The 22,392-nt window shown below is 30.9% G+C and overlaps 3 protein-coding genes across 4 annotated transcripts in view; 2 read left to right on the plus strand and 1 right to left on the minus strand.

Annotated features, from left to right (window-relative positions):
* Rab7 (RAS oncogene family member Rab7) overlaps positions 1-6,019 on the plus strand; it is a 42,193-nt gene extending 36,174 nt beyond the window's left edge. The window contains exon 3 of the mRNA XM_072525702.1: positions 1,122-6,019. Coding sequence (XP_072381803.1) covers positions 1,122-1,489 — 368 coding nt within the window. The 3' untranslated portion in view covers positions 1,490-6,019. The remainder of the gene's footprint in view (positions 1-1,121) is intronic.
* Positions 6,020-13,016: 6,997 nt separating this feature from the next.
* On the minus strand, positions 13,017-13,861 carry Ufc1 (Ubiquitin-fold modifier conjugating enzyme 1). Its single transcript, XM_072525706.1, has 4 exons — positions 13,664-13,861; positions 13,474-13,605; positions 13,240-13,407; positions 13,017-13,157 (listed from the first exon to the last, which is right to left on the minus strand). The coding sequence occupies exons 1-4, from the start codon at positions 13,784-13,786 to the stop codon at positions 13,077-13,079; spliced, it is 504 nt and encodes a 167-aa protein (XP_072381807.1). The 5' UTR covers positions 13,787-13,861; the 3' UTR covers positions 13,017-13,076.
* A 466-nt stretch (positions 13,862-14,327) lies between these two features.
* Positions 14,328-22,392, plus strand: part of LOC140436672 (uncharacterized) — a 45,508-nt gene continuing 37,443 nt past the window's right edge. Inside the window, exons 1-3 of one of the 2 annotated variants that reach the window (XM_072525703.1) lie at positions 14,328-14,619; positions 14,692-14,898; positions 15,759-15,911. In XM_072525703.1, coding sequence (XP_072381804.1) covers positions 14,787-14,898; positions 15,759-15,911 — 265 coding nt within the window. In that variant the 5' untranslated portion in view covers positions 14,328-14,619; positions 14,692-14,786. The remainder of the gene's footprint in view (positions 14,620-14,691; positions 14,899-15,758; positions 15,912-22,392) is intronic. The other variant, XM_072525704.1, reaches the window with a different exon arrangement.

Here is a 22,392-nt window from a genome sequence, read left to right on the forward strand (position 1 = left end):
GATGAAAGCAATTCTCAGTTGCTTTCCCCATTGTTGCAGTTGCTCAATGTTGCCATAGAACCCATAAAATCTAATCACCCTTCTCAGAAAAATAAACAAAACAAACATCACGTACATTTGGAAACACTTCTGGGTACAGGTGGACCCATAAACAATAGATGTGTTTCTTTCATTTCACAGAAAACCAAACTGATATTTCAAAACGCAAATACGTTAAATTGTATATAAACCTTATCTTAAGGATATCATGAAACATCACGTCTCAAATTTACGATATAATAAATATATAAACATTTGAATTTTACTACTGGGTCCAGGCGTACCCAGAGACAATACAAAAGTTAAACGTGACGTATCCCCTCCAGTCAGCTGCACATAACGAATATATCTTGTTTTCCAAAGCCTTCGTTGGATTTTTTAAAGTTCTTCCAACTTTTAGTTCCTCTTTGCTTATGTTCTGGTTTTTCGTCATGATTTACTATGGGATCACTAACAGTAGAATTTTACTGTCATCATTGCATGTGGTTGTCTTTTTAAACACACTTTTCACATGCTATTATTTTTCTGACGGGCATTCTTAAGTTAAAAGTTGATTTCATGTAATCGAATAAACTATCTTCCAATAAAGTCGTCCCAGGGATGCAACTTAAAAATATTGACAATGTTATTTTAAAGACGTCTGCTTTAAAATGTATAATATATGTCTGAATTGTCAATATGAATGAGTCAGATAAAATTAAATCATTAGATTTTTTTGCCAAGTAACAAAAACAAAGTTTATTAAATTTATTAATGTTTTGTATTTTGAGAACGATTTCCGAAGTGAAAATCGAAACAAACTTATTTTAAAGTAAAATTGTGGCTTATTTCCAATAAAAATAGTGAACTAAATAAAATAAAATAGAACTTAATTAAAATAAATTTCTCGCTCCGTGCCTAGACGATAAGAAAGATATGCTTCCCCTCCTCAGAGTGTCAGATCCCGTTTTTTATGTTTATATTTTTATTTTATATTACGTTATGTTTTTATTGTATTTTTTGGGGTGCTTCAAACAAACATGTTTTGTAAAAGTGATGAATAAAGGTTCTATCGATATATTTTAAACTATTTTCTTTTGCAGTATTTGATGTAACTTCCCCCACCTCATTCAAATCCCTGGACAGTTGGCGAGATGAATTCCTCATCCAAGCATCACCCCGAGAGCCCGAAAACTTCCCATTCGTCCTCCTAGGAAACAAAGTCGACCTCGAGCCGAGGGCGATCTCCCCAAAGAGGGCGCAACAGTGGTGCCAATCAAAGAACAACATCCCCTATTTCGAGACATCGGCCAAGGATGGCTTGAACGTGGAACAGGCCTTTTTGGCCATTGCCAAAAACGCTCTTGCCCAACAGAACACAACTGTCGATCTGTATAACGAATTCCCAGATGAGATTAAGCTCACGAAGGCACAGAAAACCAACACTAACGGTGATAGCTGCGCTTGCTAAATTAATTTAATTTCTACATATTCTTCGGTATTTAAGATGGAACCGACAGATCACGGCATAAGTGTTTAGTATTGGTTAATGAACTGTCTCATAACCCAAGATTTTACTCACTGGTTACTATCAGTTACAGTTCTTTGAACCATTGAACTATAACAGAGATTAGCCTCTATTGAATCACATCTTGTATTTCGATTATAATAAAAAAAAGCTACTAATTTTCCATTTTGTGATAATTACTTATGGCATTAACTATCAATGTACATATAAATTACGTGGTGGTAGAAAATTGGGTGTAAAAAATATTTTACTGCAGTTTATTGCCCGTTGTTAGATTCTTTTTGATATGTGACTAATTAATGGATGTATGGACTTGAATCTTGGCTCATTTATTTATTTTCAGTATACTATCTTCCGGGGTGTATATTTAAACGATTGTTCTATTGAACAAAACTTTTAATAGGGTTAAAATCAGCAGTAACATGGTCCAAAAGTTCTTATTTTCTTAACAGTGAATGAGTAAACAACAGACTACAGATGTATGACTTAAATTGATATTTTGCACAAAATACAACGAATTTTTGTACTTTAAAACGTACAGTCCAATCCCTTGTTTGTCGTAAATGTAGTCTCATTGATTCATAAAAAAAAAGACTGTAGACTTCACACTAGTAAATCATGATCATCCTACAAATTATTATGAGTTAAAATCTATGTTATAGCTGTATTGGTAAAAATATATATTATAAATATATGAAACAGTGAATAGGAACTCTCCTGGCAGGATTTAAGTAACGAAACAAAGGTACGTGCTAGTATGGCTGGATTGCAAAAAAAGCATTAGATAGCTTAGGACTTATTTATGTACAAGCTTCGTTTGTCGTTAAGTTATTACATAAAAATATTAGTCTCTTTTTGGTCCAAAACTACTTCGGTGCTCACTTCCTGTGACCACCTAATAATGTATTCTTAAATTATAGCACCACAGTTTTCTTTTATATAACGTGGGACCAGTGGTAATCTTGGTGTGGGGAGCAAAATTTACATTTCATGTACATCTGAGTTTAAGCTTTCTTTCTCTGCTGCGTCTCTAACTGCCTGTTGATCTGCTTCAGCTTTTCTGTGATGTAGTACTCATTCAGGTTTAATTTTTTAAATCTCAGTTTCATCATTATGTAGCTTAGCATTTTCTAAAGCTACTGAAAACTTATCGCACGCTTGACATGTATCTATGGCATGGATTTTTGGAGTTTTAAAACTTATATTCTTCAGTAAATATTCTGCTGAATTTATCTGCAGAAACTGAAGTTTTCTTTTTCAAAATGCATTCTCCTACATATTTCTCATAACAAGCCTGAATAGAATATTCCACACTGATATATTCTCTAGTCCTGTCAGCGCCGGTATAATGGTTTTTGAATTTAGGTAAGCTTTCAATAAAAAATTTCAGAAAATCTGTATCAAAATTGGAATATTTTTTAGGATGGTTTGAATGTCGACCTCTTATATATGATTTTGGAGTATTTGGTCCAATTTTTAATCGTTACACTAGATTTTCAACTCGACCTAGATTTTTCTGTGAGCCATGGATACTTAGAAAATCCATTTTGAATACCTTAACATCTTTTCCTTGCGATTTTAATGTATATTTAATAGTTTGAATTTTTTTGACACTACAACATTAGTTTTCTTTCTAGATTATTTTTAGATCTCATACAACCTTGTAAGTAAGCATGTTGTGTATCAAAATTGTTTATGTTCCATTGTATCTTTATGTTTTTATCAAAAAATTAATAAAAATTGTCTGCAATTCTTCATATATGAAAATAACTCGTAGCATTTATTGGGGCAACTACATGGTGGACCTTTTGTTTTTGATAAAACAATATTTTCATTACCTCTGTATTGATTATATACTTTTCTGTGATTTCTGACTTCTTTCATATTAATTTCTTACTTACATTGCGTTTCCTTTTTCTAGATTTTGTTTTTGAAACAGTATCTTCTTTTTCGTGCTTACTTTGTTCATTTAATTCTCCCCCATGTTCTTTCAAAAGCTTTCTAAAACTTTCAAATAAAAATATAGTGCTGCATAGGCTGAATTTTCATGTTTGCAAGTAAAAAATGTTATGATTTTATGAAAAATGTAGTTGGTTGTAAACAATGTTAAGTACATTTACAATTTTTTACTTGCGAAAAATTATTCTAAGAATATAAAAAAATTTACCTTCTTTGTAGAAAGTCGATCGAGCTGGCTTCACTAAATACTTGAAATTCAGGATCTTTATCTGGGTCATAATCATCGTAGCTCTTAGAATTGTCACATTTAACAGCAAAAAAGCCATTTAGATTTGAACAAACTACATTGCCTTCCTTCATCATCGACACTTGACATTATTTCATGGTTATGCAATTTTAAGAAATTAATCTGGCGCCATCTATTATTAGTAGGATAAACTAAGTGAAATTTTCTGCTTTACCATGTCCCTTACCATCTTTTACATACTATCTCGCGAAAAATCAAAATTTGTACCTTACCATTGTTTACTACCGAGTCCTTCGATTGATCAACTGAAACAGTTAATGTCTTTAAGATAGACCAGCCCAAATACAGAAAGTATTTATGGAAATGTGTACAAGAGAAACTAAAAGAGAAAATCCGAATAAACTGTTTGCACGGAATAGGTCACTGTTTACTAGATTTTTATATTTTTGAAACATGCGCCTTTTGATTTTACCCCTTATTATAAATTTAAACACAACTTTACTACTATAGATTGTATATAATCACCAAAAATGTCTTTATATTTTTAATATTGGAAAACTCGATATTTTATTTTATTAAATGCAATAAGATTATACAATACTTAGCCATTTTGAAATATCTCTACCCTCCACTATTTTAAAAACATCAAAAGAAACAATTTGAACGAGAAACAATCAGTAATCTTTCCGTACTGGCATCTAAAATTTTTCCTTTGTCTCATTAAAACTTTATTGTACATTTTTTTATTATTACAAATTCAGAAAGTAACATATGCACATATTTAACCCTTTATAATCCGGAAAAGATTAAAAATAAAGCGCAGATCTGATTTACAACAGAAATAAGTTGTAAAAATGCATAAGCTTTAAGATTTAAATATTTTTTTCGTGTCCTGAGGTATTCTCAAAAGTACAAAAGTATTCTTCCAGTTTTTTTAATATATCTTATAATTGGAATCTTTTTAAAATTTTTAAGTAAATCAGTTTAATTAAAAATGCTTCTGTAATGAGAGCTTTAGGCCTAAATATTGAATAGTAAACACTATCAAATATTTAGTATTGGTATAAATATACACCCCTTTTTACACTGAAAACAATGTTTTATTCTGAGCTTCAGATGTGATAAGTTTTAATATGTAGTGTAAAATATTTAAAAAAAAAAAGTCTCACGAGGATATTGTTTTCTTTGCTTATATTAGATCTATTCACCGCAATATTTTTAAATGTATATAAAATAAAAAATGATGTTATTTATATTGTAGATGCCTTAAAGTTATTTCTAGAATTTTAGTAATATTTGTACTAAATGTTAAAGGCGAGGGTTTTGTAAAATTATCTTTCGTTTCATATGTAGCAACGTAATTTTATATAATGTCTAATAGATCTTTATAAGGACGTGGGAACAAAAAAAATTACATATGATAGGAGCTACCTACATATATGTAGTCAGCTATAAATATCTATATTTGCACTTGCGTTCCTATCACTTCTCTATATTTTGGACAAATTCTACCGATATAATATACTCGATGACTAGACTAGAAATTTGTTTGCAGCTAAGGTTCCATTTTTCTGTATTAGTTCGAAATATGGTATTATAGTAGTTGTAAACACAATACAAATGCGGTATCAAATGTCAGTCGCAAAACTCGAAATTCCTCGTAGTTGAATCCATCATCGTCGTTCGTCATACTGCTATTTTTGTTTGATATATTCCGTTATATAGGAAAAGTGACCTAATTTCATAGTTTTGTGAGTAGAAAATAGAAGCAATATCAAAAATAATTCTTGAATAATGCCATATTTGTACAAACATCCAACTGATAGACTATACCAACATAATTGTCTATTGAATGTTAAAGGCTGATCAATTTTTTATTCTCTCGTTCTTATTTCTACTATAATTACTAACAGATAGCAATTTAAGTGGTCTTATAATATACATTTGTATAGAGATGGAGTTGACAACATTTAAACCTCCTATGACAGTTTAATAGAGCAGACATATATTTTTCAAGTTCCCTCGTGTTTAGAGACACTATTTAATTTTCTGTTAGTAATATTCATATCACAATTTTTACTATTGGTTTAAGTAGATTAGAAAATTTACAGTAGAATGTCATTTTCAAAGAGTTTTCTTTGCGGACTAACAAAAAAAAACACTCTCCTAATTTGAATTGTTAAGTAAATATTGTTTGTTTTATTGTAGTATGTTATAAAAATTGTATATTGCAGGAATTCATAAAATAAATATAACTTTTAGGTTTATTGATTATTTTTTATATCCTCGTTCGTAGAAAGACAAAAGGATTCACACAGAAAAAAAGAAAAAGTAAAAAAGGATTCAAGAAGGTGGTGGCTAGATCACTGCTCAAAGCTATAAATATAGCAAAGTTTTTGTTACTGAACTGTAAATTTTCTTATATATATATATATATATATATATATATATATATATATATATATATATATATATATATATATATATATATATATATATATATATATAAATAACAAGCGAGTCTTCTACAGCTGGCGCCGTTTCTCGCATCCTAATTTCCAGCGTTTTCTGTCGAAGCAATCTTCAGTTGTTACATCTCTGGTCATTGCATCGTCGACATATTCTCTCCAGGATCGTCTTGGTCTACCTCGTTTTCTTCTAGTTGGCGGAGTCCATTCTTCTATTTTTTTGGCCATCTATTTTCAGGCATTCTCTGAAGGTGTCCATACCAGTTGGCTTTGTCTTTTGGCTTCGATTGTGTCTACATCGATTTCCATTTCTTTCCGAATATCTTCGTTTCTCACCCTATCAAGTCTAGTGAGCTGGCAACATCGTCTCTAGTAGTTCATTTCCATGGCCTTAATTTTTGATTTGTTTCTTTGGTTTATTTCCCAGAGTTCGGCGCCGTACAGCCCAATACTTTCTATTATTGTTTTATAGATTCTTCTTTTATTTTCTTTTGTTATTTTTTATTCCATAATAGTCCGTGTAGCTGTCTGGTGGCTGATCTTGCTTGGCCAATCCTGGAGTGTATTTCTTCGCTACTTCCTGCTTTTGATGTTATTTGGACTCCCAAGTATTTAAAATTGTCTTTTGGTTTTATAGTTCCCATTTCGATTTGTAGGCTTTCTGGTTTTTCTCCTACAACTAAGTACTCAGTTTTTTGTATATTAATTGTGAGGCCCCATTTGGTATACTCATCTTCCAGTTTTCTAAGCATGTAGCCTACATTACTCTCGTCTTCAGCTAGAATGGCTTTTGGTCGTCAGCGAAGTGTATCGTGTACAATCTATCATCTCCGATTGGGATGCCCATATTGCAGCACTTCTCCATAGTGAGAGTGCCTCATTTAGATGTATTTTAAGAGTTTAGGTGCTATGCAGCAGCCTTGCTTTAGGCCCTTACTAATAGGAATTTCTCTAGTTAATCTATTTCCAGTTTTAATGTTTGCCGTCATATTTTTGTAGAGCTGTTGTACTGCTTGTATATTCTTTTTGCTTATTCCTTGTTTTTCCATTGCTACCCAAAGCATTGAAAGTGGTACACTATCGTATGCCTTTGTTAGATCTATAAAGACTATATGAGTTGAAAGTTTGTGGGCTAATCTTTTCTCGATAACTTGCTTTAGAGAGAATATACTGTCCATACGGGGTCTGCTTGCACGAAAGCCACTCTGTTCTTCAACATCTGTCATCTCTTTTTCAATTTTGTTTTTTATTATTTTTCCATATAGTTTTGAGAGTGAATGTATGACACTTAGCCCCCTGTAGTTTGAACAAATCTCCTTTTTTGTAGATGTTGTTAATACGTGCTTTTGTCCACTCCGGTGGTAAGTCGTGTCCATTATAGAATAAGGTGAAGACATACGCCAATAATTCCCGTAATACTTGTGGGCTATGTTTTAATAATTCATTTGGTATACCTTGTGGTCCGCATGACTTCCGATTTTTTAGAGTTTGTATTGCATTCTCGACTTCCTGTAATGTTATTTCATCGTCTTCACTGAATTCCAGTTCATATGTTCATATTTTCTTGTTATAAAAAAAAAAATAAAAAGTGATAAACGTGAAACATTTGATTTATTTTTTTAATAACAGCGTTACAGTACTAGGAAAATTTTTAATTATAGGTGACTCATCTACAAATTGAACTGAGAGCTAACAGCAATAACGTTAAACATCAGCAGTAAATTCTTACCGGGGTCATTTTTATTGTGTATGTTCCATAAAAAGTAAGATAGTTCCATAAAATTTGCCCCCGTAACAATATAAATTCGTGCGATTCACGAGCGTATAGTTTGGCAAGTTCGTTAGTTGAATAGTTTAAAATATCGGCAATCTTATTAACATTTCGCTGGACTATATATTTACTTCCTTGGAAAGAATGGGAATGAGAGAAATAGTTTATTCGTTCCACTTTGTATATAGGCGTGGTGTGTTTTATTTCTTAGTAATATATTTATTAAATTAGACTTATTAACTTTAAAATAGTTTTTGAGGTAAGTTCATTCTTTTTGTAGTATTAAACCATTAACGGCCGATACAATAAACAAAGAGAAATTTGACAATTCAATTATTAGATTGGATTAAAAGCAGATAAATTAAGACTAATTTACAATCAAAAAGATTTTTTTCTCATAAAAGGAAAACAGTAGTTTCATCTGGTAAAGCAAATTCAGATAGACATGTACTAAGTTTCACACTGATGTAGCGGTTTCTTCATTATTCTCTTCTCTTCATGTTTGATTGAACGAAATCTATATCGGCTCATGCTTTCTCTTATATTGTACACTTCTTTATCCTCATCATTCGACCAATACATATCAACTTGAAGCAGAGTGTGATAACCAGATAATATTCATATGCCAATAACTCTTTTTACTTCTATGTCATTCATTTCGAAATCGTGCGATGCATAAATATTTGTAAAATATAGAACGCTCTCAATTTCTTCTTTATTAAATAAGAGTGAAAAAATTTTAATAGATGACTTGCCTCCATGGTTGGCTTTTATATTGTCTAAATATCAATCAGACTGATGTTGAATAACTGCTGAGTAGGAAGGAGTATCTGATTTTACCCAACTTGAGACAAATTTGGATTTACTATTTTCACCTAGTTCCTTCTTTGGACGTCTTGATCAGTGGTTTAGAGGAATATCAGAATCGTTATAATTCCCATTTACTTGTATTTCATATGTACCTGCAATATAGGATTTTATTCCTTCTTCACAAATATTATCAATGCCTTCTACATTGGAAACTTCATCTGATTTCGCAGCGGTACATAAACCACATTAATTGATTCACCATTTTGACGATTTGAGTCTTCTTCTAGCAAAGCCATTAACTTTTTAGTAATTAGTGCCCTCTTCATTTCATATTTCGAGAATTTACTAAAATAAACAAAAAAAATGCACTAGGTACTATATACACTCATTCACATGATAATAGTTTAGCTTACCTCATTTTAATTTATATGGAATATAAAACAAATAAACACAAAGAAACTTTCAAATCAAGTTAAAAAAAAACAAATAAAACGTTTACAGCACATACCACGCAGCAATTCGGTAATAAAAATTTCAGATTGTTTAGTCTAACGAAAAATAAGTATATTGCAAAGTTTTCTGTTTTTTGAAGTACTTGATTAGCTACTCTACAATAATAAAATTTTACTTACTTTTTTAGACAACCTGTAAAAACACACATAATAATTTAACAATTATATCGGTCTTAGATTTAATTTTTACGTAATTTCTTATGTGTTTAAATAAATAATTAAAATATTATTTTGGTACGCCTCTGCGTGGGGATAAGTGGAATACGGTTTCGTGCGATTTGCCAATTAATCACCTTCAATTAAAAATTGTTTTAGTATACAAATTATTTTAAAACAAAACTAATAGCGTGTATTGCCTCCTCTAACTCGCCAAACTTTTGTACGACCAGTACGACGTCCAGGCATGCGTTCAATCACATTTCGAATATTTTCTTGATTTAGTTGTTGTTCCCATTCTTCCACGAGAAGTGACGAGAACTTCCTCGACAATCGCTTCCCGAGTGTATCCCAAATGTGTTTAATGGAATTTAAATATGGACTCCTCGCTGGTTACTCCATAACCTGAATATTGTGGGTAGGCAAATAATTTTGCACTATCCTGGCCACGTGCTGTCTTGCATTATCTTCCTGAAGGATAATTTCTGGACGCATATTTTCAGCAAATGGGACATGTGGTTCAAGAACTTCGTTAATGTACTGCTCTGTCGTCATCGTTCCTCGCCGAATAACTACTAGGTCTGAACGACTATTTAAAGGTATCCCACTCCAAACCATAATTGAACCTCCACCAAAAACCTGGGTTTCTTGAATTGTCAAATCCAAAAAGCGCTCTCCTGGTCTTTTCCAGACTCTAATATGTCCATTAATGTGATTTAAACGAAATTTGGACTTATCAGTAAACATCACGTTACTCCATTGTGCCATGGTCCAATTCATGTGTTCTTCTACAAACAAGCCTCTTGGTTACCGATGTGCATGGGTCAAAGTAGGTACTCTAACTGGTCTACTTGCATTCCACCCATGTTCGTGAACCCGGTTACGTATATTTTGAGTATTTACTCTGATGGCACATAGTTGTAACAGTCTATCCTCTCTAACTGTATTTGCCATTGCACGAGGGCGAATATAAGGTTGTCTTCTAATAACTCCACACATGTCATGACTGCTCCAGGATATATTTATCGCAGCATGACTAACATTTAACATTTCTGCTTTATGGCGTCTTGAGTAACCCTCTTGAATTCAAGTTATTGTCCTAGCGATTTGTATCTCTGTGAGATACACTCAGCACCTTCGAGGCCTTCTAAGCACATCAAAATCCATCATTAATTCTTAACAACTTTCACGTAAATATCGACAGAAATTCAATAACGGAATAAATCTGATTCCAAAATGTTATCGAGTTTTGCTTTTTTATCTAATACAAGAAAAACGAAGACGAGAAACTTGTTTTTTTCTTTCATTTATAAAAACTATATGTCTGAGTGAATGTACATATTTAAACTTCTAAGTAATGCAACAAAAAATGTACATTAAATTAAGTTAGTTGCTCCTTTTTCGTTTTGATCAGTCCATATACAGATAAGTATCAAAATTAAGAGCAAAAATAGTAGAAAAATTGTGTTGGAATATGAAAGAATATACAATGTCGAGAAAAATGGATAGTATCATTAGATACTGCTATTGAAATACTTGAAAAAACGTCACGAAAGAAGTTTGAGAATAAAGAAACCTTCTCGTGGTTAAAGAAAGTTAAAAAAAGATAAAAAGTAGAGAAAATTATATAAAGAGTGGCAAGAAAATGAGTCAGAGACACAGACCTTCAAAACAATATGCTTACCAAAAAGGAAGCGAAAGTATGAGTAGCAAAAGCTAAAGCAGAAGTGTATACAAATCTATTATGATCATCTTAATACCAGAGAAGAAGAAACAAGGATATATAAAACAGTCAAACATAGAGCAAAGAAACCAGAAGATTTTAAATTGAAATGAAAATAATACTAGTTCAGAAAAGGATGGAAAAAGTACTTGTTTATCAAATGAAGCATTGGAAAGAAAATTTGAGTTAGAGAGACATTAAAAGCGGTGGTCACAAAAAAAACAGATGAGAAAGTAGTTAAAGAACTCCAAAAAATAAAGAAAGAAAAAACAGTTGGATCAGATGATATTCCATGGGAAGTGTGGACCAATTACAAGAGATAGAAACATGTTGGTTAACAGGTATATTTAATAGAATTATGGAAGTGCATCCAGTCAAACAAATATGTACACTATGTTATGTGGTTCACAATATTCACTGAACAAGGAGTACATGGAATGTGGTAAATTGGTTCAGTATACATTGGTAGCAAACATAATAAATCAGCATTTTTTTTAATCCTAATCCTAACAAATCCTTTTATCCTACCAATCACTTTTTGTAGTCTGGACAAAGCAATGTGGTCAAACATATACATTGGTAGCAAACATAATAAATCAGCATTTTTTTTAATCCTAATCCTAACAAATCCTTTTATCCTACCAATCACTTTTTGTAGTCTGGACAAAGCAATGTGGTCAAACATAACTTTTATCACTGGCATGTTGAGCAAATATTAACAAACTTTTTTTTAATTCCCCTCTGTCAGAATGTTTTTTTCTTAAGGACCACAACTACTAACTGATCATAAAGAGTCATTAATAATGTTTCCAAGCCTTATCTTTGTTGACCAGTTAAAGATTTCCTTTCCTTAGAATCAAATTTCGTTTATGGATAACATTTTTTTTGTCATAACACAAGACCAACATAATCACAGTATCTTGAAAGTTTTGAGTAAAGTATGAAAAAAATTATTCTTTTTATTCAATAGCGTATCATCTTCACATTTGCTTTTTGAAGATTTACTTATGGACATGATAAAAATAAATTTTTGAAAACAACTACACCAAAATACAAAAACCTTTTTACACTTCTATTCTTGCACAGCAAAATCTAAGAGTGTCTTAAGATTACTTTAAAACCAACCTATCAGTTAGTTGTAGCATTCCTTTTTAAGAGATGGTAATACCACAATCAATAGTCAGGCAATATGATAAGAATTTTGGCAAAATTCTTAAAAAATTGAAACTTTTGCCTTTTTTCAACAAAGTTTTGTGTGCCATTGGTAAAACCGCTCAGTATCATGAATGTTGTATATTGGCCATGCTATAATTACTTAGTTGGCAGTTAAAACCATTGTAATCTGTTTTATACTCATAGTTGCCTTCTCTAATTTGAAAATTAAATTTTTACATAAAATTGATTAAAGTATAGTAATAATATATATTTATTGGTAGAAAATCTATATATCTCATCATTACATATAATTAAAAAAAAACAAAAACAGAATAATAATTATTTTAAACATGTTCACTTCAGATTAATGTTCACATTTATTAAAAGAATAATAGAAAAGTTACCAAATTTTAAATAAACTTCAGTTATCAAATAAGTAACATCATATGCAAAGGCTATTTTAACATTTAATCATTTAGTTTTTAATGAGTACTCGAAAATCACTTTAAATAGAATTAAGATGGTTAAGTATTATAGTTGCTATAGGTAAATTTGTAAATTCTTCAAAATGAAACACTGACCTAGTAAATTTATAGTATTAACCTTTTTTGCATATTTTCTGCTACAAATCTGAAGATAATTACAAACTCAACTTTGTAAACACCCACAAAAACAAAAAATGGAAAATCTTTATTTTTTACTTAATTTTTATAAATTTATTTATATGGATCATTGACTTTTCTTTTCTTTGTAAGATATCACTCCTTTTGCTATTAAATCTGGAATTTCTACAGCTAACCATGGACCAAGCTGAAATAAAGACACTATTTTTAAAAACCCAGTTTCATATTGAAAAATTTGACAAAAACAATACATAGTTAATTATCCTTACCCCCAAAGCCATGGCATGACCAATTCCAAATTTAGGCACATTCCTCGCCCATAATGGTTTGAAATGATCACTAAGGCATATTTTACCACCTCTATACATCTTAGCAGTCTTGCCGTCAAGTTCTGGAAGGGCTATTTCTGGGGCAGTTGTGGGATATCCGATAGGAATCTAAAACCGAAATATTAAAAAGATAAAAATACAGTACTTAAATATATAGAATATCTATTTACTCACATCAAATTCCACATCGAACTCATATTTCAACAGTTCGTGGATAAACCAACACTTTCCGAACCACTTTGTGCCCTCTTTGTTAGATTCTAGCCTAAACCAATCATTATCTGCTGCTTTGTTATTTTGGACATACTAGAAAAACATATGTTAGAAAATGTTCATAAATTAAACAATGATTTTGTTGATTTACTTTAATTAGAGATTGGTATTCTTCCTTTAACCTTTGTATCCATAGTTCTTTATCTCTTGGGCCGGCTTTAGTTTTTAATAATGGGATGTTACTTAATGTTTTCCTTGTACCTTCGTCTACCATTTTATTTTCATTGAGGCATTTAAGAACAAGGTTAGGAACAAAAATTATAAATTACGTTGACACTTACAGTGACAGTGTGACAGTTAATAGTTTGATTGACGACCATTTGACGACAATGAAATATTCGGGTATGGTCGTAATGTCAGTGCAGTTCGTTTTTATTGATAAAACGAAAATAAAAAATAATATTCTAAATTGTTACAAATTATTCTCTGATTTTTCTCTGATTTAGAACATTAAGGTTAAATCTAACCGATAGATTTACTGTATTACAGTTATGAAAACTTGTATAAGATTTCTTATATTATAGGAGAGAGATGTTTTGAATAATAATCATAAATTTCATTTAATCATTATCTATTTTAATTCATGTAATGTATTTTTGGTAATTTTTATATAATATAACAAGTATAGATGATAATTGGATTTATTTACATATATTGTAATTACAGCGTAATAACAGAGTAATAATCGCAAAATCATACCTACTGCAAAAAAGAAGAAATTGCAAATTTGCATATTTTAAAATTAAGTTGGTATTACGAGAAGTAGTGCGTTTGACTTTGTGGCAGTTGTCAACAAAAAACGCTAAACCTAGATAACTGAATATCAAATAATTTTGGAAACTTATAGATGAAAGTATCTTTTGACCATTTCAGTTGAATTTTTTAAACAGTTGTAATAACATTTAACGAATTTGCGAGTTAATGTGCGATGACGCCATTTTTACCTCTATCTGTCAAATCTGCTCAAGGTTGGTCTGTCAAACATTTATTTTAGAAGTAAACAATAATATTTATTAAAAATCAAGAATTAGAATCCTTTCTACGCCAGTAAGTACTATTTTGAGTTACAAATTACGTTTCTAGGTTTTTTGTAGGCCTGACCCCTTTAAATCTTTTTAGGTCAAGTACTCATGACCAATATGGGCAATACCAGTGATGATATGGGTTTCCAAAAGGTCAGAATATGAAACGACGTGATAAATAACTCTGGGATCATGCAAGGATCCACAAAGATACCTATAACTGACCTCAATGCCTATATAACTTGCAAAATATGTGATGGTTACTTTGTTGATGCTTGTACAATCATTGAATGTTTGCACACATGTAAGTATTCCTAACATATCAATTTTTCTATCATAGGACCACAAATTCAAGATAGTTATGTAGTATTTGTTAAATAAAATATCCATTTTCAACTAACTGTGTATTGAATAAATTTTCTTTTCAATTTGGTTTTTACATTTAAAATTCTATTAAAAAAAAATGTGGTCTGTTTATATTATGAATGGTCATTGTATTATATTGGTCATGTTATTTAACTGAATAGTTAAATAACATGACCAATAAATTTACTTCACCAGAAGTAAGAAAGCTGAAGGTGAATATAAAGTATCTCATATAAGAGTAACTAAAAAAATGGTCACATTGCTGAAAATTGTTAAATACAATATATAAGATTCAACAATTGTACATAGGAGGTTATAAAAACTTTTCAGGCAACTGTACAAAATAATAAGTTAAAATGTACAATTGGTTCCCCCCGAAAAATGGAAATAACTATTTTATTGTCACTGAAACTCTGTTAGTTTTTATTAGGCTTTCCTAAAGTTCACTTTAAAGCCTTTTTAGACATTTCAAAAAAAGTTTTCATAATTTTTACTCAAAAAATAAATGGCTATTCTATTATTCAATGTTGAAAGGTTCATATTTGTGTAATGGTCAAAACAAAACTAAAAAAAGCAATCTTTTTATTATTTTATAATCATTGTTGTAATACTTTTTCAGTATAATAAGTGTTTGAGTTAATTATGAAAACTATTTTAAAAACATCCATTTCTTTTATGAAATTTTTTATATGATCAGGGTTATCCAAAAGAATTATTGCACTTTATTCCAGATAAATAATATATTTTTTAACAGGAACTTCTGAATCTATATTTATTTAATTCTTGTATTTTTTGTAGTTTGCCGCAGCTGTATTATTAAGTATTTACAAAAGAACAAATACTGTCCAGTTTGCGATGTACAAGTACACAAATCAAAGCCATTACTCAACATCAGACCTGACAAAACTATCCAGGACATTGTCTACAAACTTGTTCCAAGATTATTTCAAAGTAAGTATACCAATTTGTCATATATATTAGAGTTAGAGATATGCTCACTGGGAGATTTATAAAGAATAGGTATAATACTTCTGATAGGTTATACACAGAAAATATTAATTTTCATTGTAACTTCTTTAACCCTCCAGCAGACGGGTGGGGCCTGTCAGGCCTCACCTATATGAAAGTACAACATAAACTTTGTAATTTTTTATTGATAAAATTGAAACCCTTTACACCTTTTCTACTAATAAAAATATAATTTCTCTGGAAATTAAAAAAAAGATACACGAAACTTAAAATATACCGCTAATGATCCTCATAGGCCTCACCAAACCGAACATGTAGTTATTTTTTTAATAACCTTATGCTCCATCTATATATTCTTGATAGAAAATTACCTCTGTAATTTGCATAAATTTAATACAGTATGCTTACATCATAAAGATTAAACTGGCTTGGCCACTTAGAAACAATGCAAGATAATTGAGCTATAAAAGTAATCCAGAGATGGAAACCCCAAGCAAATAGGAAAAGAGGAAGGCTCTGTAAAAGATGGATAGACAATGTACAGGAAGATCTTAAAGACAAGAACATCAGGCAGTGGCAAAAGAAAGTATCCCGACAGGGCAGAATGGAAAAACGTTGTTAGCAGTCCAAGACCCACAAAGGGTTGTAGCACCATTAGAAGAATACATTTAGTGTTTAGTTGCACATACACACACATACAACAAAGTAAATCCCATCTCCAGGGCACATGATATTCATAGAGCTAGTTAGGATATGAGCCCATAAACAGCTACAAAATGTGCTGGAATTCTTTTGGAAGAGGACCAAACACCTGCTCCAAACAAAACAGGTTATTACAAATATTGCAGAAAAAACAGATATTTTTGTAAATTCTGTATGTCTTGGCTGTGTATTGTACATATAACAGACTGAATTTGATTACCAATATATTTTGTATGGACTTTTTTTTAAAATATTGTTGTTTCTTAATTATTACAATGTTGCATTTTGTATTTGTCCCCCCCGATTTTGGTCAAAATGAAGACCAAACTTTCCAAATTTCCCAAATATTTGAATTTTTGAGATTTTAATTGTTTGAAAAATAAATATGCTCCCTATTTCATAATGACTAATTCCATGCATCATCCAACAACAAAGTATGCACAATTATCTGATTGCCTAAATTAAATAAATTCACTAAACTGATTGCATTGCTCTCTTCTACTATACTACTTCTTATTTTTAAAGAGCTTTAAATATTGAGAATAAAAACATCAAGGTTAATTTATTATCAGTGCTCCCATACCAGAATTGAACGTAAAGAAGCTTTAGATAAACTGGCAAAAATAGACACCTGTACATCAGGACCTAAAACAATTTTCTATAAAAAAAAATTCACAAAGTGGCAAACAATTTTGAAAGAACAGGAACACCCCAAACAGACAATATGAGGTAAATAAACATGGATAACCTTGACAACTGTAAAAATAAACCTGTGTCAAGTGTGCAAAATGACTTAACCTAAAAACACCTCAATAACCCAGTGTGATTGATGTGTTACTATTAAAAAATTATTTAATCTGGAGGTAAAACATTATATTCCTTTAAAAATAAAAATCAGAGCTCAAAATTATTTTACTACATAAATTCAAATTCCATTATAGTCAATAACACAGCTAAAACTTACTTAAATAAACATTAAGCCATAAAAATTAATGTGCACTTGAGTATAAAATTTCTATAACTGTTTATATACTTAGCTAATTTGGAGAATATATCAAGAAATATTTGTTTACATTAAACATAAGTGCATGTGTCATCACTATCAAGGCACAGGACAGGACATCATGTATTTTAGGTGTTGAGTATTTCTACTCTGTAATTGTTTAACTATGTTGTTATTTTTGTTTATAAAAAAAACCCTCAACTATTTCAAATGCAGCTATTAAATAAAATTTCTTATTATGCAAGAAGACTGAAGTCAATAAAATTAATTATAAGGTGCATTTTCACCAAGTGAGCAAAATGTTTGCAAACATTTGCAAATGATTGCAACTTTACAAAAGTCGGCTGTCAGTACTTCAAAGGGATTCATTGTTCGTGCGTGTTTGGTGGAGACACTAGGTTTTATAGTCTGTCATAGTAGAAAGGAATAGTTTGTTTTCGGTGAGCAATTAGTCGAGACTTATTTGTTTTTTACAAAAAAATGGAATGGGATAATGAGAAATGTTTAGAATTAATTGAATTTTATAAAATGAAACCAGAAATATGGAATGCCAGTCATAAGCTATACTACAATAAATTTAAAAAATTCGATGCCTGGTGTGAAATAGCAACAAAAATAGTGTGGATGAATCATTTGGAAGTTCTATTGAACTTCTCCTTTTTAAAAAATTTGACATCCAAAATCTATGATTTCTTCTTTTTTTTATATTCTCGTTTTTTACTAACTCAAACATGATTATAAAACTAGTCGCACATATAACTTCTCTTCTCGGAGCCATTTTGTACAAACAAGGCGGAATGATGGCAAATGTTTGCAAACTTATTCAAATTCTCGAGTTCTTGTTTTTGACAAACTATGCCAAACATGTGTTGGCAAATGTTAATAAATGTTTGCTAATGTTTGTGTGTAGATGTTTGTAAATGTTTTTTGGTGAAAACGCACCTTTAGATTTTTTGTTGCTTGAAATGTCACATTTCAGCAACTTAATAATCCACCAGTATGCCAGAATGTCTAATTCCAAAACCGGCCATTTACAAAAGTGCAATTTTTACAAAATGAAGAAAACTGATTTTTTTATTAAGCCTCACAAAAAAAAGTTCATAATTAACCATAGGTTATCTATCAGATAATGTATCAAACTGCAACTTGTTATTTTGGATTTAATTAGCTCAGTTATTAATAAAAATTAAATATGTTTTCAATGAGGACAGTTTTGGAACTTAACCCTTAACTACTGACGTGGATGTTTCAGGACGTAGACACTGACATGCGGTATGTCATACCGCCGCCTATGCTCCTTTGTTTTCAATATGAATTGGTCTCATATCACTGTATTTGTTTTTTACATCCACTACGGAATGATTCTTCACACTCCTGTAGAATAAAATACTGCTCCAAATAAAATAAACTTTATATTTTCAAGAAAATTATGAATGCATGCATAGTATTAAAAAAATGGTGGACATTATTACAAAATCCTTTATAAAATGATAAAAGAATGTTGAAAGGTACAGACTAATAATATGAATAAACAAAAAATAAAATACAAAATACTGACAATAACTAAAAATTACAATAAAATAACTAGTCATTTTGAGCACAATGTCCGCAAATTTTCTTTGCACACTGTAAGCACACTTATGTTCCACAAGAAAAGCACACATAAAAGGTTTTCGCTTTAATGCACTTGGACATGAGTAACACGTCTTCTTTTTCTCAAGCCTTTCTTCAAAATCTGCTTCTTTTTGGCGTTTTTGTCCTAGTATTTTTTCAATACAACATATCAATTCTTTCGGGATTCTGGGATTTTCAATTCTTCTCTGAAGATGTAGTAAAGCTAATTCCTTCGCCAACTCCTTTGTGCAGTTTAACCTCTCCTAATTTTTTTCCTGTAGGTATTGGTACACAACATGCGAATTAACAGCAGCTATATCAATATCCAAAACAGTAATTGGCCATCGGCGAGAACGACGTTTAACAGCATATTTGGCATACTTGGCATCTAACATATTGACACCTCCTTTCGTAAAATTATAATGAGCTATAATCTCTGGATTTCCAGTAATCTGATCCGTGCTTATTGAATGGTGCATCGAAGAAATAAGTAAAACAGCCTTCGATTTTTTTGGCACATGGGAAATTAGGATTAAACTTTTCGTAAATCTGTAAGAAGTCAAATTTACTTCCCCGCATCGGTGTGTCTAGAATTCCAGAGGGACTTCCCGTTTATATCAACGTAGCTCAAAGATTAAAGCCATACTAAAACTGCAGCAGTTGGGAGAAGGTATAATTACACACCACTTGAAGGTACAGGGTTTCTCATTATATTTTGACCCCCCACTTATTTTCCTTAATTTTGGGAATCCAAAAAAGGTTTCAAATAAAAGTTGTATTATTTTATCTGTACCGACCAAGAGTGTAGCAACAGACCAAATTTTGTTTACAGAGAGTGCCCAATAAAATGCATCTTCAGTATTTCAAACTTCAAATGGGACACCCTGTATTTTTTTATAGTTTTGAGTAGCCCTGCATTACCTGATTACAAATATATAACATAGTGTAGCATTGGTTTTGTTCTATAATGGCGTATGGTACTACGATACTATACTAAGAAAAAAATGTATTTAGAAAAAATATATTTAGAAAGTCAACAAAATTAATGACTTACAATACTACATTTAAGATACAATACAACATTTAAGATACAATACTACATTTAAAAATACAATAGATGCTCAAAGCTCAAATTTCTTCCTCTCAGATACAATACTACATTTAAAAATACAATAGATGCTCAAAGCTCAAATATCTTCCTCTCAAATTTTCTAATGCGTCAGATATTGTGTTATTATGACCATTTAAATTTTCGATTTCCGTGCGAACTTTTGCCGTGTCCCCCATAAAACCCCCATAAAAAGCTGTCACATGGTGTTAAGTCGGAACTATTTGGTGGCCATGTAATGGTACTCTTATTGCCGATCCACACATTAAATTGATTATTTAAATGTTCTTGAACCGCTACGACATTATGTGGCGGTGCTCCATCTTCTTGCCATATCATACTATTTAATTGATTTTGTGTATAATTTTGATTTAATAACTCATCCACTTCTGTAATGACCGCGTTCAAAATGATTTTCTTCCTGACTTTTATTTGCTTCATTTTTCTTTTTCTATTATTTTTCTGTTCTCACGAATACCTATTTCTTCTATTAAAAATGCCTGAAGTTGAAAAATTTGATTCATCTGTCCATAAAATGTTATAAAAATAATTAGGATCATTGTTCAAATTTGTAAGCATGTCTTGACAGAACTGTAAACGCTTTCTCTTATGAACATCGGTAAGTTCTTGTACCAGTATTATTTTGTACGGCTTATAGTTGTGCTTTTTTAAAACTCTATGTATCGTCGCACGGCTTTTCTCTAATACATTAGTAGCATTGTTTAGACTAGTTTCGGAATTTTCTAAAATAAAAATGTTATTATGGATTTAATCTATTATTTAAGTATTTAATTTTTACCTTCCAAGTAAAGCAAAGTATTAAGATCTTCATCATCATTTGTTACAATAGTACAACATTTTTTCATTTATGACATGACGATAATATATAAAAATGTATTTGTAGAAGGAGTCTGTCGATCTGGATAAATCAGCCTATATTCTCTTCTTGCCGCTTGCTTGTTTTTATTATTTTTTACATAAATTGAGAATGTATCTAGTTTTTCATCTGTTTATAATAAATTAATAATTTTTTCATTTTGAAATGTCAGTTGCATAGCCACCTATGGTTACCCTTTTGTAGTACCATATGCCATTATAGATCAAAACTAATGCTACACAATGTTATATATTGGTAATCAGGAAATGCAGGGCTACTCAAAACTATAAAAAAATACAGGGTGTCCCATTTGAAATATTGAAGATGCATTTTATTTGGCCCTCCCTGTATACAAAATTTGGTCTGTTGCTACATTGTTGATCGTTAAAGATAAAATAATACAACTTTTATTTGAAACTTTTTTTTGTATTCCCGAAATTAAGGAAAATAACTGGGGGTCAAAATTTAATGAGAAACCCGGTACACAGATGGTTTCCTAGGAATCTTATATAAAACACGTTTTACAACAAAATATATTTTCGGCGCGGTATGGTATACAGCATGTCAGTGGTTAAGGGTTAAAAATCAACTTGGACGTTTTTGAAATTCATTCCCCTGAACATGCCTGGTTTTGGGATAAACTAGCTCCAACCATTTTAATCGGTGTTTTTGAACAAATTTCATGTCACTTTGAACATAGATAGAGTTTGTTAGGTACATATAGGTACAAGGGTTTCATGTATAACTTGATTTGTGCCTGAAATTTGAGTTCATATTTTTTTAAATATCAATAAAATCATGCCTCTGTCTGGGAGGCAATTGATCGTAACTTCTATGTCGTCAAGAAAAACAGATGGTGATATCAATAATATCCCATAAATTCTCTATGGGATTTAGATCAGGGCTGCAGGGTGGCCATTCATATTTTCAATGCATGATCATTCATTTCAATCAACGGTTAAGAAGAAAAATAGCATAGTGGAACATAGAGCGTCAGTGAAAACGCGCCATCGAGACCTATTCTGCGCTAAGTTCTTCACCTCGTTCCAAGACTTTCTTTTACCCCTTATCTCTACAGTAATTTATTTTCTCTACCTTTGTGAAACCCCATTTTAACAATAAAATAAAACAACCCAAAACAAATTAAAATAACTTCAAA

The sequence above is a fragment of the Diabrotica undecimpunctata genome, chromosome 3, assembly GCF_040954645.1.
Source record: "Diabrotica undecimpunctata isolate CICGRU chromosome 3, icDiaUnde3, whole genome shotgun sequence".
In the NCBI taxonomy this organism is placed as follows: Eukaryota; Metazoa; Arthropoda; class Insecta; order Coleoptera; family Chrysomelidae; genus Diabrotica; species Diabrotica undecimpunctata.